Source organism: Rhinoraja longicauda, chromosome 42 (genome assembly GCF_053455715.1).
Source record: "Rhinoraja longicauda isolate Sanriku21f chromosome 42, sRhiLon1.1, whole genome shotgun sequence".
Lineage (NCBI taxonomy): Eukaryota > Metazoa > Chordata > Chondrichthyes > Rajiformes > Arhynchobatidae > Rhinoraja > Rhinoraja longicauda.
Genome location: NC_135994.1, coordinates 3,709,649 through 3,735,407, shown reverse-complemented (window position 1 = coordinate 3,735,407; position 25,759 = coordinate 3,709,649). Strand labels below are relative to the sequence as shown.

Below are 25,759 nucleotides of genomic sequence, written 5' to 3'. Positions count from 1 at the left end.
GATAGCTAATAGGCAGTGTGTGAGGCAGGAGGCAGAAAAGGGAAACACTCAGACCCAATATGTAGGAGAGAAAGAAGGGAAAAGAAATAAACTGAGAATAAGAAATGATGGGTCCCTTAAATGTGTATATTTTAATGCTAGGAGCATTGTAAGAAAGGTGGATGAGCTTAGAGCCTGGATTGACATCTGGAAGTATGATGTTGTGGCGATCAGTGAAACATGGTTGCAGGAGGGTTGCGATTGGCAATTAAATATTCCAGGATTTCATTGTTTCAGATGTGATAGAATCGGAGGGGCAAGAGGTGGGGGTGTTGCATTGCTTGTCAGGGAGGATATCACAGCAGTGCTTTGGCAGGACAGACTAGAAGGCTCGATTAAGGAGGCTGTTTGGGTGGAACTCAGAAATGAGAAAGGTTTAGCAACACTTATAGGGGTGTATTATAGACCGCCAAATAGGGAACGAGAATTGGAAGAGCAAATATGTAAGGAGATAGCAGATATTAGTAGTAAGCACAGAGTGGTGATTGTGGGTGATTTCAATTTTCCGTATATAGACTGGGAATCACATTCTGTTAAAGGGCTGGATGGTTTGGAGTTTGTAAAATGTGTGCAGGATAGTTTTTTGCAGCAATACGTAGAGGTGCCTACCAGAGAAGGGGCAGTGTTGGACCTCCTGTTAGGAAATGAGATGGGTCAGGTGACGGAGGTATGTGTTGAGGAGCACTTTGGGTCTAGTGATCATAATGCCATTAGTTTCAATATCATTATGGAGAAGGTCAAATCTGGACCAAGGGTTGAGATTTTGGATTGGAGAAAGGCTAATTTTGAGGAGATGAGAAAGGATTTAAAAGGAGTGAAATGGAAATTGTTGTTTTATGAAAAGGATATAATAGAGAAATGGAGGATATTTAAAGGTGAAATTTTGAGAGTACAGAGTCTTTATGTCCCTGTTCGGTGGAAAGGAAAGAATAATAATTTGAAAGAGCCGTGGTTTTCCAGGGAAATTGGACACTTGGTTCGGAAAAAGAGGGGGATATACAATAAATATAAGCGGCAGGGAGTAAATGAGGTTTTTGAGGAATATAAAGAATGTAAAAGGAATCTTAAAAAGGAAATTAGAAAAGCGAAAAAAAGATATGAGGCTGCTTTGGCAAGTAATGTAAAAGTAAACCCCAAGGGGTTCTACAGATATGTCAATAGCAAAAGGATAGTGAGGGATAAAATTGGTCCATTAGAGAGTCAGAGTGGACAGCTATGTGCTGAGCCGGAAGAAATGGGGGAGATATTAAACAATTTCTTTTCTTCGGTATTTACCGAGGAGAAGGATATTGAATTATGTGAGGTAAGCGAAACAAGTAGAGTAGTGATGGAAATTATGAGGATTAAAGAAGAGGAGGTACGGACACTTTTGAAGAATATAAAAGTGGATAAGTCTCCAGGTCCTGATAGGATATTCCCTAGGACATTGAGGGAAGTTAGTGCAGAAATAGCAGGGGCTATGACGGAAATATTTCAAACGTCATTAGAAACAGGGATGGTGCCGGAAGATTGGCGCATTGCGCATGTTGTGCCTTTGTTTAAAAAAGGTTCTAAAAGTAAACCTAGCAATTATAGACCTATTAGTTTGACGTCTGTGGTGGGAAAATTAATGGAAAAGATACTTGGGGACAATATATATAATTATTTGGATAATCAAGGCCTGATTAGAAACGGTCAACATGGATTTGTGCCTGGAAGGTCATGTTTGACTAATCTTCTTGAATTTTTTGAAGAGGTTACCAGGGAAATTGATAAGGGCAAGGCTGTGGATGTTGTCTATATGGACTTCAGTAAGGCATTTGACAAGGTTCCACATGGAAGGTTGATTAAGAAGGTTAAATCGTTGGGTATTAATAGTGAGGTTGCAAGATGGATTCAACAATGGCTGAATGGGAGATACCAGAGGGTAATGGTTGACAATTGTATGTCAGGTTGGAGGCCAGTGTCTAGTGGAGTGCCCCAAGGATCTGTGTTGGGTCCACTGTTGTTTGTCATTTACATTAATGATCTGGATGATGGTGTGGTAAATTGGATTAGTAAATATGCAGATGATACTAAGATAGGTGGAGTAGTTGATAGTGAGGTAGATTTTCAAAGTCTACAGAGAGACTTGGGCCTTTTGGAAGGGTGGGCTGAAAGATGGCAGATGGAGTTTAATGCTGATAAGTGTGAGGTGCTGCATTTTGGTAGGACAAATCAAAATAGGACGTACAGGGTAAATGGTAGGGAATTGAGGAATGCAGTGGAACAGAGGGATCTGGGAATAACTGTGCATTGTTCCCTGAAGGTGGAATCTCATGTGGATAGGGTGGTGAAGAAGGCGTTTGGTATGCTTGCCTTTATAAATCAGAGCATCGAGTATAGAAGTTGGGATGTAATGTTGAAATTGTACAGGGCATTGGTGAGGCCGAATCTGGAGTATGGTGTGCAGTTCTGGTCGCCAAATTATAGGAAGGATGTCGACAAAATGGAGAGGGTACAGAGGAGATTTACTAGAATGTTGCCTGGGTTTCAGCACTTAGGCTACAGAGAGAGGTTGAATAGGTTGGGTCTTTATTCTTTGGAGCGTAGAAGGTTGAGGGGGGACTTGATAGAGGTTTTTAAAATTTTGAGAGGGACGGACAGAGTTGACGTGGGTAGGCTTTTCCCTTTGAGAGTGGGGAAGATTCCAACAAGGGGACATAGCTTCAGAATTGAGGGACAAAGGTTTAGGGGTAACATGAGGGGGAACTTCTTTACTCAGAGGGTTGTGGCTGTATGGAATGGGCTTCCGGTGGAAGTGGTGGAGGCTGGCTCAATTTTATTATTTAAGAGTAAATTGGATAGGTATATGGATAGGAGGGGATTGGAGGGTTATGGTCTGAGTGCAGGTAGATGAGACTAGGTCAGGGGGAATGGTCGGCGTGGACTGGTAGGGCCGGACAGGCCTGTTTCCATGCTGTAGTTGTTATATGTTATATGATTATATATATTTTTGTTCAGAATAGAATGCAGGGTAATTTTTTCCCAGAATGTTAAAAAAAATTGAGAGAGTAACACAGTATAACTCTGATAATCATTATCTGACAAATCGGAAATCCTAAAGATGCAGCACATAGCTCATCGGGGCTCTGGTCCCTATGCTACCTTCTTGGTCACCAAGACTCCAGTTCCAGCACATCCTTAAAATTTACAGGAAAATTTATCATTCCAACATATAACTTGTGGAAAATAGTGAATTAAAAGTGTATTGCAGTATTAATGCGAATAGGATCGAGTAGTACAGAAATGTTGATAGTCTGGCATCACTAAAGTTTTGAACCTGCCGTATTAACATAGTTTTACTGTATCATCGGCATCATTATATATTTCAAATCATCATTCTTGACAGACACTGTCAATTGTGAGTTTAATCTGATCTTTTATCAGAATGCTGTATAAAACCTTGTTTTTCTGATCATGCTGTTTGTCTTGCAGATCACAAAAGTCATGTTGAGCAAAGGATGGCGTTGCTTGGAATGTATTGTGTGTGAAGCATGTGGCAAAGCATCTGATCCTGCTCGTCTATTGTTGTGTGATGATTGCGATATAAGTTACCACACATACTGTCTGGATCCACCATTGCAAACTGTGCCAAAGGGTGGTTGGAAATGCAAGTGGTGAGTGCAAAATTCATTTTGGTGTGACAGCACACAAAAATATTTTTTTATTTGTGAGTACATTTTTTTTCCCCCTGAATACAGTTAACTCTGCAATATTTGTGACCACAGTCTTGGATGTTTCCCTCCATTCTTTCCTCCACCCAACCCTTAAATCAGTTGTGTTTAAAGCCAATTGAACATCCTTATCAGAGTTGGGGAGTTTCAACTGTTTATTTCCATATGTTAAGGAAATATGATTCTGTATGTTACGGAAATATGAAAGTCTAACTTCATGCTTTGTCATACAGGTGTGTTTGCTGTACACAATGTGGTGCCACAACACCTGGTTTTCATTGTGAATGGCAGAATAGCTACACTCACTGTGCACCTTGTGGCAGCCTTGTTACTTGTCCAAGCTGCAATGAAGACTATGAAGAAGAGGACCTTCTCATACAGTGTCACCATTGTGATAGGTAGGCCAGAGAAATATAGGTACCATTAGTTTCATAAGCCAAGTTTTATATTGCCCTGACGTTGCTCAGATTTCATTATTTTTTGTGTGTAATTTGTATACGATAAAATGTTAGTATAAAAAAGACATTTGTTTATCTAGTTTTTACATTAATATCATAGTATTTTGTGGTTACCATTGGTTCTGTTTAATATAATTGCAAAGTTTATGCAAATAGCTCAAGTTTTCAGCAAATTTTTTTTTGGGGTGGGGGGGGGAAGAGTATAACTGTTTTGAAGATGGGGAAGGAACTTGAGCTTTGAATGAATAATCCCAAAGAGTGCATTGGCAGAATTTATTGGTACCTCTTAACTCTATTGCATGGAAGACCAGATGCTTAGTGAAGGGCCTGACTGCCGATACTAGCCAAGTATGGTAGCTTCAATTTATTTATATTACGACTGTGAAAGCTTGCTTATTCTCAGGTTATTGCCAACACTGAGCTCAGAGTGCAGACTTTTTATGGACTTTAGAGACAGCAAAATGGTTTTAACCCTTTCAACCCTCATTTTAAATGAAAAGAGTAATAGGAACGTTTAAAGTGATTGACTGGTGCATCAGTTGTCTGAATTATGTTTTCATAAATATAATTGGATTGTTGCTTGCAGGTGGGTCCATGCAATTTGTGAAAATCTTTTCACAGAAGAGGAAGTGGAGCAAGCGGCAGACGAGGGCTTTGATTGTACTGCATGTGAGCCATTTGTTGTCCGTCCGATTGGTGAGTGACAGTGTTGGCCACGATCAGTACTTGGAATGTAGCGACAATCCTTTACTTAATTTGGAGATAAGAACCAGATTGCAGTTCTAAAATTATTTTTTTAATGTATTTGCAACTTTAAGTTGCTCCCTTCAGCTTCATGACAAAAATACGGAATTGCCTTATTTTGCAGGTGATAAAAATCTGCATTGCAGTATGACCTATACACTGGATATTACACCACAAAATTCTTCATGCTTATCTATCTTTTAATTCTTTAGATTTAGAGATACAGCGCAGAAACAGGCCCTTCGGCCCACCGGGTCCGCGCCGCCCAGCGATCCCCGCACACTAACACTATCCTACACCCACTAAGGACAATTTTTACATTTGCCCAGCCAATTAACCTACATACCTGTCCGTCTTTGGAGTGTGGGAGGAAACCGAAGATCTCGGAGAAAACCCACGCAGGTCACGGGGAGAACGTACAAACTCCATACAGACGGCGCCCGTAGTCAGGATCGAACCTGAGTCTTCGGCGCTGCATTCGCTGTAAGGCAGGAACTCTACTGCTGCGACACCGTGCCGCCCTTAATGGAAAGGATTTCATGTTGTTTCTTGAAGGGTATTTTAATGTAGTGTTAAAAGTTCTTGTTGCTTTATTGGGCTAGTCTCCAAGCTAATCGAATTACTGACATGTGATTGCTATTTCTAGTTTTTAGTTTTTGGTATTTGACATGGGTTCCTAGTTTCATTTGTATTTACAGTTCGAAGTGAATCCCCTGTGATTACACCTATCATCAAAGTGAAGGATCCAGGTGAGCACTTATTTTAGTTGAAGAGTTCATGTTCGCACTGTTTGGTTCTTTATTATGCTAAATTTATTGTAGACTTGATATATTCGTTCGTAGAACCGCGGTTTTATAATCAGGATGGAGTATGGCTGACGGAATCAGGAATGTCACAGTTCCGAAGTATGGTACTCTCACCACCGCACAAAAAAGGACCAAAGCCAAAATTAAAGAACAAACCTTCAATTCCATGCAGCGAACCAATGTTGGTCAGTATAGATGGTTCATCTATAGAAATAAAGAAAGAAGAAGGCGATGGAGAGGAGGAAAAAGGTGAGATAGAGATTGTATAGTTACCATGAAAACTGTGTTGTTCCATAATGTTAAACCTTTTTTCGCCGATTTTTATTTATAAAACTTGTAATCTAGTGCAATTTTAGAAATTGGGATTTCTCTTTAGAATTGAGCTTTTCTAATTGTCATCAAACATCCACTGAGGTATTAAGCTAACTTAAAAGCCTAACTTTTTTAAAAACAAAAGTATTGAGATGACATATTCCCCCCCATTGTTGACAGAACACGGAACATGGGTTACAACAGATGTGTGGTTAAACCACTGCTTTTCTGGAACAAAGATTCAGAGAAATGCTGAATTGTGCCTTTAAAACGTTTGAGATGTGAAGTTGATTTTCCGTTTTTTTGAGCGTAGACTGGAAGCTAATTGAAAACCCTTGCATACTTTGACTCATTCTGGAAGTTAGATCCATTGAAGATTTCGAATGGCAGAATCCAAATTCATCTTGCAGCAGCACACCTCCAGACAAAAATATCAACTTTGAATCCACCCTTTTGGGAGAAGCTGAGGCCGAGTAAAAATTTAATGAAACCATTCACAGACAAACAAGAAAATGAGTGGATAAATGTAACCAAATTGTGAAATATGTAGATCGAAAAAATATTTCGTTTAGTTAGCACTTATTTTGAACATTCGATGATTGAAGAACTGATGGGAGGAAAATAGTAAAACCCTTTGGATGTAGTGGATGTAGATGAGAACTATACAGATTGATTCACAAAATGCTGGAGTAACTCAGCAGGTCAGGCAGCATCTCAGGAGAGAAGGAATGGGTGACGTTTCTTCAGTCTGAAGAAGAGTCTCGACCCGAAACGTCACCCATTCCTTCTCTCCTGAGATGCTGCCTGACCTGCTGAGTTACTCCAGCATTTTGTGAATAAATCCCTTCGATTTGTACCAGCATCTGCAGTTATTTTCTTATACTACTATACAGATTGAAGTCTTTTGCAATGATTTTATAGTCGGGAGAAAAAATTAAATGGAGTTGCTTATCTGTGCTAAATCCCATGTTGAATTTTGTTTTTTAAATTGACTGAATGTAATTTGCGGTTGGGTTCTAATTCTTTTAAAGTGACCATGGAACCAGGAGAATGTGACATAAAACCTGATGCACCTGTGTGCCAGGAACATGACATGTGTGCAGGAAACAATCCTGGAAAAACAAGTGAAGAATCCGAGGAAGGGAAAAAGAGGAAGAGGAAGCCATACCGACCTGGTAAGTGACATGTCGGGTTGCACAACCCATTTATCAAAGCAACTTGATTTTTCTGCAAGCAGGTTAAAAAGCTTATTAAAATGCTTTGATGTATATTTGATAGCTTACTTTATTTTTAAGGTTTCTATTTCTTATCATGGGAAGGCCCAACCTACACAGTATACCTTTGTTCCTCCCAATTTAATTTAAGTCTGCAAGCAAATAGCATAATTCAGTTTTCTTTTTTTTTTGTACGGTTCATTTAAAAGAAGCAAGCAATGTTTGATTTCAAATCGAAATGCTGCATTTGTATGGCTTCTTACTGTGCTGATGGAATGGGTTGTAACCAACTGAAGGAAGCTGACAGGATGCCATAGCTGCAGCTTGAACAAAGTGTTCCCATTACACTTTTTGGTTGATGTTTATTGGGATGTCTTTAGCCTGCTGCACCATATCTTGACCAGAGAAGCTAAATAAGAGAGGTGAATTACAAAAGGGAAAGTAAATGGTATTAAGAAGAGAGAACAAACACTTTTCTGATTTTTTTTAATTTTTAGGAATTGGTGGATTTATGGTCCGTCAGAGGCAGTCACGGATGAAGAATTTGAATAAAATATCTGTGACACAGCCTGGAATGTCCATTGACTGTCCAAATATTGAGAGCAACAAAGAAGAAGGTGTGCTTACATCTCTTTAATAACAATATAGGCATGGAGTTGCTGCATGGTTTGTATGAAGTTTTAGCTGTTTGCAAATTGATTTTTACAAATTAATATTCTTTCAGGCCAAAGGCTTTGTTCTGTTTTAAAATCACTTGAACTACATATTTAGCCTCTGTTCCAAGACAGATCTATGGGCGGCATTGTAAACTGACTTATTTTTGCCTCTGAGGATGGAAGGGTTGCTTAATTTTCCATCTTACTTGTTTATCTAGAATTTAATGGAAAGATTACCTACAGGGGGGAGGGGAAGAGAGGGTGTGGTGGAAACCCACAGTTTTTAAAATAAAATCACTTTAGTCAGCTGACGGTCTTATTCTCCGTAGTCTGTATCAGTTAGATTTTAATAAAACGTTATACTTTAGGAAAAACACAGACTGGCCAGCAGTGGAGTAATGTAAGGTTTCTGCAACTAATACAGTCCTTCAATCTCAAAACCGTTTTCAAGCTCTGAGCTTTGGAGATAACTGTGGGACACTCGTGCTTTGATGTCCTTGCCCACAGAAAATTTCAAAAGCCATGAAAAGAGATGCATTTTGGCTCCAGCTCAAGATTGTACTGCATTGTTAGTGCAAATTGCGCCCAAGCCTTGATCTGGAATGGAAGTGCTGCCAATTGCCGCAACAATTTAATATTGTGGTTGTACCTTCCAAGTTCTGATTGAACCTTGAAGAAGAATCCGACTCAGTATAACCAGCTTCTACTTTTATTTAAACCAAGAGAACCGATGACCTTTTACACCTCGTTTCAGATGTTATTAAAATCTTATTTAACTGTGAGGGACTGAACTATTAGCATGAAGGGTCCCCGGTAATCTAGAATTAGTAGCTCGCACTCATGATACAGCTGCTTTGCACTGCTTAAGAGCGGTTAGGTGAGCTTTCCTAATCCTTATCATGGTTTAGTTATCATGGTTTAGTTATCCATCCAAGTTAAAATGGCTAATTTTCTCTTGATTTGATAGGTACTCAGATGGAACTTCCACCTGAGAGTGCCAGTGATATACCTATGGCAGGACCAGATGTAGGTGAGAAAGCAAAGAAACGGCAGCGCCGAAAGAAAAGCAAGTTGGAGGATTCCTTTCCAGCATATCTGCAGGTACTGGCATTTTGCTGTGCACATAGGTGATTGTTCAACTCTGGCTACGTTTCTCAGAGAAAAATGTCTTGAAGATTAATATGCTATGATGCCAAGTTTGTAGCTAAGTGATTTGTTCCTCCAGAATTGTTCATGTGTCTGATCTCCAAGTCCTTTAAGGGCCACATTAGCAATTCTGCATCATATTCTTTCTTAATCATTCCTCGTAAAATGTTGTGAATGTAATTTGTTTTCTTAATCATAATCAAATATTAATAGGTATTTGGATGGAAGTGTACAGAATTTGACGTTAGGGTTAATTATATTTGTAATTTTATTTACTTCTATTGCTGCTGATCTTCACAAACTGAGTTATTCTCAAAGCTACAAAGTAATTGGCACACTATTAACGGAGCAGCATAGTCATATTCTTAGCCAGACCATCAGGTGGAATTATTCAGGTAAAAGGTAAGTCTCCCTCAATAATTTCATGCCTGTGATGGAACCTCTGGCGTTGGTTAAATAATTCCTTCCAATGCTTTAGTTGCAACCAACAGTGCTTTATTTCAGGTGATTCTTGCACAATCTCTCTTAAAATGGGTGACATCGAACTGATTTTGACATTGATTGTTTGGATCTTGGTATTCTTTGGAAGCAGAATCTCTTAACTAATATTTTGTCAGTTTCACATGTTAGAGAGCATATACTGCACATGCAATCATGCACCTGCACACACACATGCGTGCGCACACACACACACACACACACACACACACACACACATACAAAATGTGAACAGTTGATCACCTATTTTAATAATGAATAAATGGCAATAGCAAGAAAACAAATCAAAATGTCAATGATATGGGTGGAGCAATGATCTGATTCTGGAGTTTTGTTGTTGTAGCCTATTATAATTATTTAATTTTATGGAACTTTTAATGTGTTGACTACTTTTTAGGTTGGCAGCAAATTTCTATACATTCTGTGTGTAAAGCAGTATGATCAGAGAAATTAACTTTCTATGCCATTATTACAGGTTCATGAGGGCAAAGTATACATTTGTTCCTGGTTGTTGCAGACTGTTAACTGAAACTGATGGTCATTGGTCTTTATAAATGCTCAGATTCAGGATCATGGTATAAGTTTCCAATTTCAGCTTTACCCCAGAGCCTCATCAATGTATTGTTGCTTCAAGTTTAAATCAGCCTAATAGTGTCACACCAGTAATGAAATCTAAAATGTACTATCTTCTATTCTTGTGAATGTTCGACAGTTTTCTTAATTGCATTCTTGGTTAAGTCTTTTTCTGATTGGGAAGCAATGAAAGTATAAAATACTTCATTCCATTTCATATAACCTTTTAAATATTTTTTAAATTTCCATATAAAGCTCTAACCCTGTGTACTGTTGTGAAAGGGACATGATCATTTACGTTTTACGCTCAGGCTTTCTGGTTGGTTGCATTGGCACAGGAGGGGGTTGGACCGGTTGCATCGCTGTTGAGTGGGTCTTAGTGCATTAGTGCAAAATTAGGCTAGATGCATTGGCGCCAATTTGGACTGTGCAGTTTGAATTTGTGCAAAGTTGGGTTGTGTGGTTTGCATTGGCGCAAAACTGGGCTGAGTGGTTAGATTGACGCAAATCTAGGCCGAGCGGTTGCAATGACACAAAATTGACTGAGCAGTGTCTTGGCACGAAACTGCGTCTGAGCGTTTGTATTGGCGCAAAACTTTGTCTTGGCAGTTGCATTGGCGCAAAACTGTGTCTTACTGGTTGCATTTATGTAAAATTACATCTGAGCAGTTACATTGGCGCAAAACTGCATCTTAGCGGTTGCATTGATGCAAAATTACATCGGAGCGGTTACGTTGGCACAAAACTCTTAGCGGCTGCATTGATGCAAAATAGCACCCAAGCAGTTGCATTTGGCGCAAAACTGTCTTAGCGGCTGCATTGGCGCAAAATTTGCATCTGAGGGGTTGCATTGGTGCAAAACTGCGTCTTATTGCATTGCCGGGAAACTGAATCTGAGTGGTTGCATTTGTGCGAAACAGAGCCTGAGCTGTTACATTGGCGCGAAGCAGAGTCTGAAGGGTTGCACTGGCGCAAAGCAGAGTCTAAGGTTGCACTGGCGCAAAGCAGAGTCTATAGGGTTGCACTGGCGCAAAGCAGAGTCTGAAGGGTTGCGTTGGCACGAAACCAAGTCTGAGCGGCCGCATTGGCGCAAAATCAAGTCCGAGTGGCTGCATTGACGTTGAAAGGGGGCCGGGCCAGTTACATCGGCGTGGGGTAGGGGCAGTACTTGTTGCATTTGCGCAAACTGAGTGTGTTCTATAAAAATTAGATTTGTTGAGGCGCCAAGTATGGAGATCACTCCATTTGACAAAATAATTACCTGTACCTAGGCAAAGGTGCTACTCTGATTTCAGATGCCTTTTTACCTAAACTTTAAATGTTCTTAATTGAGGACGATTACTATATGTTATTAAAGGTAATCAGGAGATCATAGTCAAAGAGATGATGCACACATTTTTGTTACTCTTTGGTGAGAATAGTGATGGTGGTGAAAGACGGCTTCATTTAAGAAGCACTTGTAACGTTGTCTAATTCCTTGCTGTGTGTAGCCTGCAGGTTTCATGGAATTTACTCTGCTTCAAAAAGGACACTGTTTTGATCCTGCCAGATCCTCAGTTCTGTCAACCTAGACTTTGTAGCTGCTAGTGTTCTAAATGATTTATTTATAGCATGAATTGATTTAACATTCTGTTTACTTTTGTCCCAAAAGGCTGTGACTCAACAGTTACATGAATTGTACATTTTAATTTAGTCTTGTGTGTACTGTGTAATCTTTAAAACTTCCTTTCCCACTTTTCTTGCTCGCCTCCCAAATTCAGAGGCTCTTCGTGTTAAGAGTGTTGTTATCTTATCATGTGTCTCAAATGTCTCAAAGCACTTCACATACAATGAATAACTGAAATATTGTGACTTGTGTTGCCAAATGCATTTGCTATTCTCTGTGCACCAAGATCCCACAGGCAGGTTTGAGGCAACTTTGGTGGTTTACACGAATAATGATTTTTAATGAATATGTGCATTATAATTGGTGTTTAATTAGATACTGTTTGTAGTGGCTATTGTGCATTTTCTATTGTATTGCTTATTAATTGCATCTCTTTATTAACTTTGTATTAATATTTGCGTATCTCGGTATTTATATGCAAAATTGTTCTTACCAGCGAATGTAATGATTATAAGTGAGTTGCATCAAAGCATTGTATAAAGCATTGTTTTCTTGTTTTAAACTGATGACACCACTAAGGGATTAGACTAACATGAGACTTCATGTTGCAGCACTACAACTGGCTGGTTGGTCAGGTTATAGCTGAGTTGGATTCCATCTGCTACCCCTTTTTTTTCTGTTTGCCGTCTTCCTCCTCTGGTTTAAATCCATTATTAGTCACCTTCTCTGTCCTACATCATTTCTAGTCAGGTTTTGATCCAGCTATTTATTTTCATTTCCAAGTTAACTTTGAATATGGACAAGAATATGGACAATTCTGCTATTTGAAGAGTTTAAGATGATCTTTTCCCCACCCATTTTTTTGGGTTTTTTTTTGTTAAATGACATAGAATTTTATGAGTAAGATCTCCAGACATCTTATTTGGAGGAATTCAAATAGAATTGTTCATATGAATGAAGAAGGTAAATGGAGTAAAGGAGGTGTGGGCCAAAATAGGTAGCACCTATCTACGAGGTAGGTTAGAGAATGGTTCATTTCATCTGACATCTTTATCCTAAACTCTAATGTAAGTCTGTACTCTGACTCCAGGTTTTTATCTGTTCCTGAGTTTGAATGTTGCTGGCAAGGTTGCTGTTTATTGCCCATCCAAAATTACCCTTGATGAGCTGCTGAGCTGTTGTTTTAAACTGCAGCATTCAATCCCTGTGGTAAAGCTCCAAGATTTTGACCCAGCAGCGAAGAAGAAACAACCATGCATGTCCAAATCAGGATGATGTGGGATTTTAGGAAAAGATGCACCTACAAATCTTCCTTTTGGGAATTTCTGTTGAAATCTTGATTAATTGATTTAGAACATCTTGTTTATGGTTTCTGCTCGATACTCCGTTTGGTTAGTTATTGGGATAATAGTACCCAAGGTAGGTAATTTACATTTGTTGTAAATTACATCCATATTTAAAATTGAGGTTTCTCATATTAGGCAATGAAAATTAATTCAACGTGTTCACACATTTTATTTTCCGTAATGATTTGTAGGTTAGCCGAGATTTTTTTCTTAACCTTCCATATCTGACAGGAAGCGTTCTTTGGAAAGTCACTGCTGGACAGCAGTCGGAAAGTTTGCCTCAGCTCAGAGGGTTTCTCTGACAGTGAAAGCACTGAATTTCCACAAGGCACCTCTCAATCGGAGCCAGCACCTCAGCAGAAGGACCCAACGGATGAAAAGCATGATGGAGTCCTGGAGAGGGGTGAGGGCTTGGCAACAGTCATTGCTAATTGTGAATATATTTCAATTCTGGGTATTGACATGAATAGTAAAAGATCAACGATTGTAAAATGTTAGAATTCTGAGTTAATATTTTGGTTTTGAAATAACTGTCTAACAGTTCAATGTCAACTCGGTGTTGTTCCATTCAGTGATCAAATTCAGTGTAAGTTAATAGTAAGCAAGTGGACTGCATTTCAGAACCTTTTGGGCGGGTCATTTCCCAAGATATTCATTTAGAACAAAACCAAAACAAAAAAAACCTAAAACAATTACTATTTTGACTTTCTAATTATCAATTAAATATACTTAACAGCAGTCTCATCAATTAATACTGTCTTATCAATAATCTATTTATTGTTCTGTTGCCACAACTATGTGGCTCCAGATGTAAATGCAATAGCTTGAATACTGAACGAGAGTTTAGGCTAGCTGGAAGTGTATGAAGGCAGTATTTGAGTTTTAGCAAAACTGGATTAAAGCGAAAATGATCCAACACTTTCGATTTGCAGGGAGGTATTTTGGTTGTCAGAAGCCAATTGCTGTCCCCAGAGCAATTTCTGCTGGTATTTCATAGGGAATCATTCTGGGTTTAATCATCATCGATGATTTTCCCTTATAAAATTATGAGTGGGACTCTTCACTGATGATTTGATTATGAAGCTCTTGTGTGTTTGCAGATAACATTTGCACTATTTCACTGTTTGGTGCAATAACCATCTTAAGAGTTCTCGGCTATTTCCCCCGAAACCGTCAAGGGCACTACTGTTCTTGAGTTTTGTTTTTGGATGGGCAAAGATGTGGCTTACGCCATATATTAGACCAGGACAGAAGCTTCATATTTTGATAATAATGAGGCAGTGTTTTACTCCTTAAAGCCTTCCCACCATCCATAAGATTTCATAAGATTGTAGTTTGATGGAAAACGCAATATTGATTTTCCACTTACATATGTACAGCCACAACAGCACTAGAAAAGCTCAGCGTCACCTATTTTGGAATAGTTCACCTGATTGGTGCCTTTTTTTGGGGACGATATATTGCTTCAAAGCAAAGAACTGCAGGTGCTGGATATCTAAAATAAAAACACAGAATACAAGAAATATTCAGTAGATCAGGAACCTTTTGGGGAGAGAGAAACAGAAGAAACATTTCAAGTTGATAATCTTTCATCAGCTTGAATAATAAATACAACCATGGTATCTTCTAAGAATATTAAATAAATCCTAACCACTTAAGCCGATCACTCAAGTGGTGATGCTAATCGGTCACCTGAGGATGCAAAAAAAAAAAAAAAATTATGCAGTACCTCTACTTTGCTCACCAAATAAAAAGTTCTGCCAATTGGTTGGTAAATTGAGAAGGAAAATATTTCCGATTCCAGTTAGTTCAATTTCCCTCTTGATTGGTGTTAAAAATATTTTTTAAAAATCTATTACTGAAGGGCAGTAGCAGAGACCTGGATTGGATCCTGACCCTGGGTGCTGTCTGTGTGGAGTTTGTACATTCTCCCTGTGACCGCGTGGGTTTTCTCCGGGTGCCCCGATTTCCTCCCACATTCCAAAGACATGCAAATTTGTAGGTTAATTGGCTTTTATCAATTGCCCCTTGTATGTAGGACATAGAACTAGTGTACGGGTGATCAATGGTCGGTGTGGGCTGCAGGGCCTGTTTCCACGCTATATCTCTAAACTAAGCTAAGCTACCGTTTTCATTTAATTTTGGCAGTTCCTGATGCAAAGACAATCCAAGGCCCCATCGAACATAATGGAGATCCAATTCCAGATGACCCACCTAAACCTGAAGAAACTCAGCCAGATGGAATAGGTAAGTCAAAACGTTGACAAAATATTTAATTTTGTAGTTGTATTTAATTATTCTTTTTGTGGACTAAACAGAATGCTCTTGCAGCTCTATTTTCCTCATTTTCGGGTTTAGGTAGCACTTTGTAGTAAAACCTGAACCAGGTTGTCTTCCGATAAGATTTCAAGATTATAAATATGAGAACAAGTGTACAGTACAAAAGCTTTTGAATTAAATTCAAAATTAAATAAATTATCAATCAATTTAACAATTGTAATTATGATAAACTGTTGAACTGTAACAATGTACCACAGAATCCTTCCAGAATATAGGGGTCTTTATTGTTACAGAAAAGAATTTGCAGATTTCTGCCAAAATTTGTCTTGTTGTTAAGTTTTCTAAACTTGGGGTAGTGGGACGTATCCTTTGGGAAGTGAATGTAACACACATTGGTCAAATAGAAACCCTACAGATGTTTGGAGAGTTTCTGTAGATCATAAGGCATTAGCAGACCAAGGAAATATAGCTACATTCTTAGCCCTGTTCATGGGAGACTCAACTACAACCTCGTGAAGTCGGTGCACAAGCACAATATTGAAGCAGTTTGAAAAGAGCTTTGTTATGCCTTCACCATGCTATTGTTTTCATTGCACCACTTGTTGTCGACAATAGGATGTCTGAAATAAACCAATTTAATTTTACAGCACTACCATTACTTGCAGCGATCACTTAAATCACTAAGGCATCACTTAAATCTACTACTTTTCCATTGTAACTATATTTATGTCTGGTTTGGTTTCACATTTTGATTAAACTTTACAGTGACTTTTTATTGGGTCTTCACTTTCAGTTTCCATACAAGGCGCTTATTGTATGAGCTTAACTCTGGCAATTCAGACAGATTTCAAAATTGGTGGCACTGTTCACAGCGTCACCTGTTTTGGAGGGGGTAATACTGGTCTTGTTGCTTGCTTTCTGCTACCTCTAGCTTTATAACTCCACCGATTGCTTTTTTTGAAAAAGAAAAGCTCTACTTAGTGTTGCCACAAATTGGCTAAAAGATCATCTGTATTTTCACTATTCTAAAATTGTGCAACTGCAGAAAATGAGTTTGAGGAACTTCAGATTTGTTGTTGTAGATCAAGTGTTTGGACTTTGAGATGGAGAACACAAGTCCAGTTGTGAAAGAGTCTGGGGAGGAGGAGATGCTACTGGAGACTGGTAGTGGTGTTTGGACTGATTTCCTCAATGCGCTTATGTGTGACCCATCACCTATTTAGACAATAGGTGCAGGAGGAGGCCATTTGGCCCTTTGAGCCAGCACCGCCATTCAATGTGATCATGGCTGATCATTCTCAATCAGTACCCCGTTCCTGCCTTCTCCCCATACCCCCTGACTCCGCTATCCTTAAGAGCTCTATCTAGCTCTCTCTTGAATGCATTCAGAGAATTGGCCTCCACTGCCTTCTGAGGCAGAGAATTCCACAGATTCACAACTCTCTGACTGAAAACGTTTTTCTTTATCTCTGTTCTAAATGGCCTACCCCTTATTCTTAAACTGTGGCCCCTTGTTCTGGACTCCCCCAACATTGGGAACATGTTTCCTGCCTCTAACGTGTCCAACCCCTTAATAATCTTATATGTTTCGATAAGATCCCCTCTCATCCTTCTAAATTCCAGTGTATACAAGCCTAGTCGCTCCAGTCTTTCAACATATTAGATTTTCAAAGTCTACAGAGAGACTTGGGCCTTTTGGAAGGGTGGGCTGAAAGATGGCAGATGGAGTTTAATGCTGATAAGTGTGAGGTGCTGCATTTTGGTAGGACAAATCAAAATAGGACGTACAGGGTAAATGGTAGGGAATTGAGGAATGCAGTGGAACAGAGGGATCTGGGAATTGTTCCCTGAAGGTGGAATCTCATGTGGATAGGGTGGTGAAGAAGGCGTTTGGTATGCTTGCCTTTATAAATCAGAGCATCGAGTATAGAAGTTGGGATGTAATGTTGAAATTGTACAGGGCATTGGTGAGGCCAAATCTGGAGTATGGTGTGCAGTTCTGGTCGCCAAATTATAGGAAGGATGTCGACAAAATGGAGAGGGTACAGAGGAGATTTACTAGAATGTTGCCTGGGTTTCAGCACTTAAGCTACAGAGAGAGGTTGAACAGGCTGGGTCTTTATTCTTTGGAGCGTAGAAGGTTGAGGGGGGACTTGATAGAGGTTTTTAAAATTTTAGGGGGGACGGACAGAGTTGACATGGGTAGGCTTTCCCTTTGAGAGTGGGGAAGATTCCAACAAGGGGACATAACTTCAGAATTAAGGGACAAAAGTTTAGGGGTAACATGAGGGGTCACTTCTTTACTCAGAGGGTGGTGGCTGTGTGGAATGAGCTTCCGGTGGAAGTGGTGGAGGCAGGCTCGATTTTATTATCTAAGAGTAAATTGGATAGGTATATGGATGGGAGGGGATTGGAGGGTTATGGTCTGAGAGCAGGTAGATGAGACTAGGTCAGAGAAAGTGGTCGGCGTGGACTGGTAGGGCCGAACGGGCCTGTTTCCGTGCTGTAATTGTTATATGGTTATATGGTTAACATATGACAGTCCCGCCATTCCGGGAATTAACCTAGTAAACCTATGCTGCACGCCCTCAATAGCAAGCATATCCTTCCTCAAATTTGGAGACCAAAACTGCACACAGTACTCTAGGTGCGGTCTCACTGGGGCCCTGTACAACTGCAGAAGGACCTCTTTGCTCCTATACTCAACTCCCCTTGTTATGAAGGCCAACATTCCATTGGCTTTCTTCACTGCCTGCTGTACCTGCATGCTTCCTTTCAGTGACTGATGCACTAGGACACCCAGATCTCGTTGTACATCCCCTTTTCCTAACTTAACACCATTCAGATAATACTCTGCCTTCCTATTCTTACCACCAAAGTGGATTACCTCACACTTATCCACATTAAACTGCATCTGCCATGCATCCGCCCACTCACACAACCTGTCCAAGTCACCCTGCAACCTCATAGCATCTTCCTCACAGTTCACACTACCACCCAGCTTTGTATCATCTGCAAATTTGCTAATGGTACTTTTAATCCCTTCATCCAAATCATTAATGTATATTGTAAATAGCTGCGGTTCCAGCACCGAGCCTTGCGGTACCCCACTATTTCTACTTACTGATCCCAGGTTCATCATCATGACATTGAGTATATATGTCACTGCTTCTGCTCAGCTTTTCCTATAACCTTCCATCTCACTAAATGGAACACTCAACTTGCCTCTTTTATTGGTAACTTAAACAATTGGTTTGAACTTTGCATGCATTGGTACATATAAATGTTCATATCCACCTTTTGTCGGTCCCATAGTCCTCCACTGCAACTCTGTGTCTGTCTCTTTCTCTCAACCCCATCCCCCTCTACATTCCCCGCCCTTTAACCTGCAGTGCATTCATTGAGCATTCAACAGAAATACTGAGAAAGGTGGAGGTGTTGAGAGTTGAGTTCTAAAGTGGAAGAGATGAGGTGAGGGACAGAGGAAGGTAAGGCTCAGGGAGTTGAGTAATGTGATGCGCCTTTAGCAAACACCTACATTCCCATTTTCAAAAGCACGTTGTCCATGTAGTATTCACTAACTTGCTGCTTCCTGTTCTATTCTCCTTCCCATGAAGGTATAGTTTTGCTTGTGAGGCCTGAAGTCTATTTTCTGGCCTGGTATTTGATTTTGAAGCCTCTCCTTGGGCTCTGGAAATTGGTTGCCTGCTGACTCCTGGGGCACCTGTTGCCATTCCACATTGACATTGGGTGCCTTGTGTATATTTGCTTATCCTTTGTTTCTGGTACATTTGGTCTGATCAATCTGCTTTTTAATCTCAAATTATTTCTTCCCATAAAACAAACTCATTTCAATGATAACCTTTCATTCTGTAAAGCTTGTAAATGCACTGAAATCACCCTTGTAGCCTTGACCAAGTGCCAAAGATATTTTGTCTTTCTCATATTTGATATTTATGTTAATGATGAAGTTAGTGATTGACTAGATGAATAACAAAACATGAAAAGGAATATCAAGAATTTAAAAATAAATATATGTTACGTGGAGATTTTGTGAATGCTGAACAGTCTTGAGTTCCATTATCAATATAGAAGAAATAAAAATGCCCATCATGTGTTTCATGCTCGCTGACACAGTCAAGCTTTCCAGGAGTTTATTGGTCTTTCTTTGAAGATGTACTTAGAACTTCTGTTAATTGCCTTTCGCCAGCCTTTATTCTAGTGTATTGAATGCAGACATGGAAAGAATATTTCCTCGTGGCAAAAATTGTAGAACTGTGCACCGTTTAAAAATAAGTGGTTTGAAAATTATTTTTAAATATTTTTAATTTAATGCAGAGATTTTTGGGGGATCGTGAACCCTTAATGCTCTTCCACGAGGGGCAACATTTTGAAGGTAGAGATAGATTCTTGACAAGCAAGGGGCTGAGATGTAACTGAAGGTGGATGGGAATGTGGAGTCGAGTTGCAAGTCAGCTTAGCCATGATCTTAATAAATGATAGAGCAGGCTTAAAGGTTTCTTTTTCTTAAAATAAAAGTCAGGCATTTCATCCATTCGTTTTCTGGTCTCGGTGAAGTTACTTTGAGGCAGCCTTAAATGCCCCTTGATTAACTGGAGGAACGTAGAAGCTACGCACTATGTTTTGGGTTGTATGGCTTGGACCATTTGCTGCAGGTTGTACTAGAGTTTGTACTAAGTTTGTTCTATCTTGGCAGCCGGCCATTAGAAATGTCCGTGAATGTTTGAAGCTGGACCACAGGAAAGTGGCAAATATATATTTTAAGAGATAGAAATCCAGTACCTAGTATGCATTCCCACATTTAATCTATATCATGAAACAGTTTAAATTTAGAAATGAGGATCTAATCTAGTTTTATGCAATTTTCTAATTTTCCCAGAGCAATTAAAAAATTATAATCAATGCAAAATACAGGTGCTCCTCAGCTTCCGATGGGGTTCCGTTCCGAGAAACCCATTGGAAACCGAAAGTATTGTAAGTCGAAATGCATGGCCGGAAGCGAGGGGCGGCTCGCTACCGGGTCGCTGCCATTTGCACCATCGCAAAATCAAAATATGGCAAGTCGAAACATCGTAAGCCGTGGAGCACCTGTACTGAAATCACTCAGCAGGTCAGGCTGCCTCTTGGAACAAAAAATAGTTTATGTTTTGAGTAAAAAAATTGTCAGAACTGGGGAAAAGAGAAAACGATAAGTTGCAGGGAGAATGGAAGGTGTAAATGGATGAAAAAAGAGATCATCTCTTGTGTGATGAGGCCAGTCATGGTGTAGATAAACTAAATAAAGTGAACCCGTTGAGACTTTAATGAGGATATTTAGAGAAAGAGAGAGAGAGAGAGAGAGAGCAACAAAGGAATGCAAGAGCTGCAAAATGTAGAGCTGGAGGAACTGCCCAGTGGGTTAACCAGTGCTAATGCAGAGAGAAAGTCTGGGTTAATGTAACAGATGGACCTACAACAGAACTCAACAGTTCTAACGCAAACCGAGAAAGTGAGTGTCCTGAAGTTGTAGAATCTGATATTGAGTCAAGGTTGCTGCAACATGCCCAGATGAAAGATGTGTTGTTGTTCTCAAGCTTCTGATGTGCTTTGTTATGCCAATGCAGGGGGTCAGAGTGGGAGTGAAAAATTGGCATGCGCTTTAAAAAAATTAAGCTTCCTGCAATGTCTGATTTTCGGAGAGGTTATTTCATTTTAAATCGATGGTCTAGTTTCCAGCATTTTTTAATTTTTCAAGCTCCTTGTTTTCCTCGTTTTCACAATTATTTGTGGCTCACAGAAACGAGCTAGGGGACTTTGTCTTCTTGCTTACTCTTTGGTATCATTCTACTTTGTTGAAATGGTGTGGGTACCTATGGAAAGACAGGGCATAATGAAACATCCTCATTGCCATTGTTGAAAATTAACAAGGCAATTGCATTTATAATTATGTCTTAGAATATATTACTCCTGGGCAATAATTTAAGGGCAGTGGTTGAAACAGTAAAGTTATGCTGCTTTTTAATATTGTGTATTAATATTTTTCTTCTGCAGTCTTTTAATCTTGCTTTAAAGTCACTTTGTTTGCGATGTTTCCATTTCCATCTCTTTAAAACTTAAGTTGATTACTATTGACCCTTTTCCAGGAAGAAAATTCCCTGAATTGGGCTGTAGCCACAGTTATCGACATCCAACTTTCTATCAATTTGATTGTAGAGCTTGGACTACTATTTGCACTGCTAATACAGCAGCTTGGATATCCACTTATGGGCTTTGTAAATGTGCATTTAGCTGATGATTTGACTGTAAATGTCAGACTAGGACCCATTTGCTCATGTCCATTTATTTATTTATGAGTATATTAGTCTGTTTGCAGTTTGGTTAACTACACTGACTACAGTTATTCCTAGAATGTAAGTTTTTTGGCTAACATACTGATAACGGTAGAGACCCTGGAATGTTCCGTAGCACTTTGATGTTTGTCATGAAACTTGTTTGGTCTGGGCACAGTGAATGGGCTGTGTCGTCGCACAGGGATGGTTGTGGACTCATGGTTGGAAAGAGTAAATGGCTTTTTCTTGCTACTGTTCATTTTTACCCTTTTGTTTTTATTGTACTTTTGGGTTTTTAGGTTTCGATCTCAGTCCTTTCCAGGCAGACAGCTCCCTCTCTCCCTTTGGTAAGCAGTCAGACCCTCTCGCCACTATTTGCGTGTTCACGTGTTAACATCAGTAGTTTGTACCTGGGTGCTTGTATGTCTGCTTGCATTTTCATAGAGGATATTTGCGTGACATCACCAGTCTATTCAGCGAGTTACTGGTCAAATGCTAAAAAAAAAAATTATTTTGCAATTGTGAACGTAATTTTTTTTGTTTGCTTTCCTGCCTTAAATCTTCTGAAATTTTGTCTGTAAAATGCATGTCAAAATCAGTTTGCATTCACAAAATATCTCAGAAGTAACAATTGTGAACATAGATTGTCCTGCGTCATAGTTCATACTTAATCAAATATTTGTATGGCTGTAAAGGTGTAGTGAGTTGAATATAAAAACTTTTGAGGCATGGGAGTCTTTTGGCAATTATTGGTAGACTGAGCATGCACAAGTTTGTCACTGATTATTGGTGCAAATTTTACTCATTGTATTAAATGTGCAAACAATGATTTTTTTTGCACCATGGTGTTTATTTATCAGCTGATTTGGCAGTTTGTTCAAAGCTTTTTCAGTCTCCTGTATAAAAATGTTATGATGGTTCTCCACGTTGATATCGCACGAAATGGAGTGATTGTTAAATATCTAAAATGTGAAGCTTTGCCTGTGGTGAAATGGCTGATTTCAAATGGGTTGCAGTTGTCGTGTTCCATTCCTCTCACAGCTGATCACCATCAATCTACCCTACCGCCTGTGTGCCATAGTGAATTTTGGGCGAGTTCACCATTGGACTTGGCCGTGATGTGCTCTAATATTAATGGGCTGCACAACTTAATTGGGTAATGACCACTCAAAATGAATTACAGTAAAGTTGTCGGCACCCTTTTGACTTTGTCAGGAAGGGTCAGGTGGATTCAGCAGAGGAGGTTGGGAGCTTTTTTTATAAGGGGGATATAATTGTGATCAGCACTATTAGCACAGAGTGAAGTATGTTGCCAGATTTCAGAGTCGATACTATTGCATCCAAGCTAATCTATGTACACGCAGTTGATGTGTAGGAAAGAACTGCAGATGTTGGTTTGAATCGAAGGTAGATTACAAAATGCTGGAGTAACTCAGTGGGTCAGGCAGCATCTCTGGAGAGAAGGAATGGGTGACGTTTCGGGTGGAGACACTTGAAGGGTCTCGACCCGAAACGTCACCCATTCCTTCTCTCCAGAGATGCTGCCTGTCCCGCTGAGTTACTCCAGCATTTTGTGATCTACAAGCAGTTGATCTCACTGTTTGAGATTGTTGGCAAATCCCATTTTATTTTGTTACCTGTCCTGTAGAGAGTTGGAACATTGAGATTACAAGAAAGTTGCAGGTGTAAATCTGGAACTCTGCTAATTATACCGATTGATGGTGTTTGATAGAAAGTGTTGACTGGTGTCCTGTGAATGTCCTTAAGACATGGTGGCACCACATCTATCTTCCATTCAATTCTTTATAATATAGTCAGCGGAAATTCACTATATTGCTGGATTTCTTTTAAGCATTGTATTCCATCAGAATAACTTGCAAATTATTTTGTAATTCATGTGGAGATGAGAAAATCCAGCCTACATGAAAATAATGTGCTCAACTGGGATACCAGTATCGAATCGGGTAAACTTTTCGAAAATGAAAATTTGTCAGTAACCAAACTGAATTATAATGAAAGAAGTACTTCCACAAGGAATTGGACTTATCTGATTCATCATTAGTTTTGATACTGGGACTTTTTTTCCAAAAGCAAATTTTAATAACTAGTAGTTTGAAAATATAATTGGGTCATTGGTTTAAACCGAAGATAGACACAAAAAGCTGGAGTGACTCAGCGAGACAGGCAACATCTCTGGAGAGAAGGAATTGGTGATTTTTGGGTCGAGGCCCTTCTTCAGACCCATTGGTTTGGTTGTTAATCTAGCCATCTTGTGTTTATCAGGACAAACCTCTTTTGGAGGTGGGCAATTCAATAGGAAATAGTTCATGAACGTTTTGATTGGCTTGTTGTATTCTATAAAGTAACGTGAAAATGTCCAGCTGTGGTCCAGAACCTGGTCTGAGATTTAAGCTGAACGGTGTATGAAAATGAAAAAGTCTAAGTAGGGAAATAATTTGGGAACTATTCAAAATGTTTAAGGTAGTTATTTGTTTTCCTTGTTTTACATGCTGAGCTTTTTTAACGTATGTCTCGAACTGACTGCTTTCATTTGTGCACTTTTCCTTTGGGTGGCAGGTTGTTTTTGGTTTAGAATCGAGAGTCATGTATGAAAAGGTTTTTCCACAAGAATTAATTTGATCCGATGGCGAGACTAATAATGTCGGACTTGCATCTACTCTTAATTTAGTAACCAAGGATAGTTCAGTCACAATTTATCCTGGTTAGTTACTACCCCAAGGAAGTTGCTGAGCTGTGATATTTCACATATTTGTTCCAGCTTCAGAAATTGATGGCTAATCCAGTATTTAACTGTATGCGTACAAAGCTCAAGTTCCAAATAATGCCTCTATCTGGGAATAAGTTACACTGGCAAGTGAAAGTTTGTGTCTGCAGACATTGGAGTTAATTCAGAGTGAAGGTGTTGAGATGCCTTCCTGGGAAATAGCACACATATGAAATGCATTCTTCTTGATATGTAGACACCTCTTGTTCCACTCTAAAGGAATCAGAAATTCCAAGGTATCCATGCTGGCCAAAAAAATAGCTATGTGGTCTAATTCCACTGCCAACTCTTGGGCTGTAACCATTAAAGGCTACAACACAGTACTGACCCAGTGGTACTTAAATGCAATTGAATATTTCTGCTGGTGTCATCTTTTGAGGGAGTGTATTCCAGACCTCCTCTACTTCCAAGGTGGAAAGGTTTTCCTCTGTCATTTCACCAGCTGCCAAAAAATCTTTGTCCCTGAGTTACTGACTTTTCTAGTAAGGAAATTGGGTCCGTCTTATCAAGTTTGTCTAGGCCTGTCATAATTTTATGCACCTCAATTAAATCCAAACTTCAACTGTTCCGAAGAAAGCAACATGAGCTTAACCAATCTCTCCTCACAACTGAAATTCTCCAGCCCCAGCAAAATCCTTTTGGTTCTTCTCCTAAAGCTATGTTAGTGCGAGCACTTTGTCCTTCCTTCCTGCCCCATACCTCGCCTTGTATTTTGTATCTCGGCCAGTAAAGAAAAGAAAAGTATCTTCTGAGCATTCTTAATCACCACCTTAACTACCCTGCTGCCTTCAGAAAACGGTGGGCATGCTCCTCGAGGTCTTTTTCCATGCCTCTGTATTTTACTATTTGTCATGTACTCTATTTGCCCTCCCCAAATGCATTGCCTCAACATTTCTCAGGATTGGGGTTTATCTGGTGCATTGCTCATGTTTGTTGCTGTCACTATGCCAAATACTGCCCTCTTTCTCTTATGATTACTTACAGTTGATCTGCCCAGACAGGTAATCATTGAGAAATTGAACATGGTACCGTTGTTAGCTTTACCTACCTAGTTAGAGCATTTCCTACATTTAATTCTCATTTTATACATTTTTATAGTTTCTTTCTAGCTTTATAACAATTTGGGAAATGTAGATTTCTTCTTGAAATCTAAGTTGTGCATGCTTTAATTACTGTTATTGAAATCTCACAAAAATTAGGAAAATTATTTCATAGCAAATCCTTAGCTTGTATTTATTTTAGTCCTTTTAGGGTATTTTGAGAGCACAGAGG

General features: G+C 39.4%; 1 protein-coding gene across 13 annotated transcripts in view; it reads left to right on the top strand.

Annotated features, from left to right (window-relative positions):
• The window catches only part of kmt2d (lysine (K)-specific methyltransferase 2D), a 144,865-nt gene that overhangs the window by 50,860 nt on the left and 68,246 nt on the right, over positions 1-25,759 (top strand). For 10 of the 13 annotated variants that reach the window (XM_078431613.1, XM_078431612.1, XM_078431615.1 and 7 more), the window contains 11 exons: positions 3,496-3,677; positions 3,968-4,132; positions 4,779-4,888; positions 5,635-5,685; positions 5,758-5,991; positions 7,086-7,229; positions 7,766-7,885; positions 8,892-9,025; positions 13,325-13,496; positions 15,242-15,340; positions 22,002-22,049. In XM_078431613.1, the coding sequence (XP_078287739.1) occupies positions 3,496-3,677; positions 3,968-4,132; positions 4,779-4,888; positions 5,635-5,685; positions 5,758-5,991; positions 7,086-7,229; positions 7,766-7,885; positions 8,892-9,025; positions 13,325-13,496; positions 15,242-15,340; positions 22,002-22,049 (1,459 nt within the window). The remainder of the gene's footprint in view (positions 1-3,495; positions 3,678-3,967; positions 4,133-4,778; positions 4,889-5,634; positions 5,686-5,757; positions 5,992-7,085; positions 7,230-7,765; positions 7,886-8,891; positions 9,026-13,324; positions 13,497-15,241; positions 15,341-22,001; positions 22,050-25,759) is intronic. The other 3 variants (XM_078431623.1, XM_078431621.1, XM_078431622.1) reach the window with 2 other exon arrangements.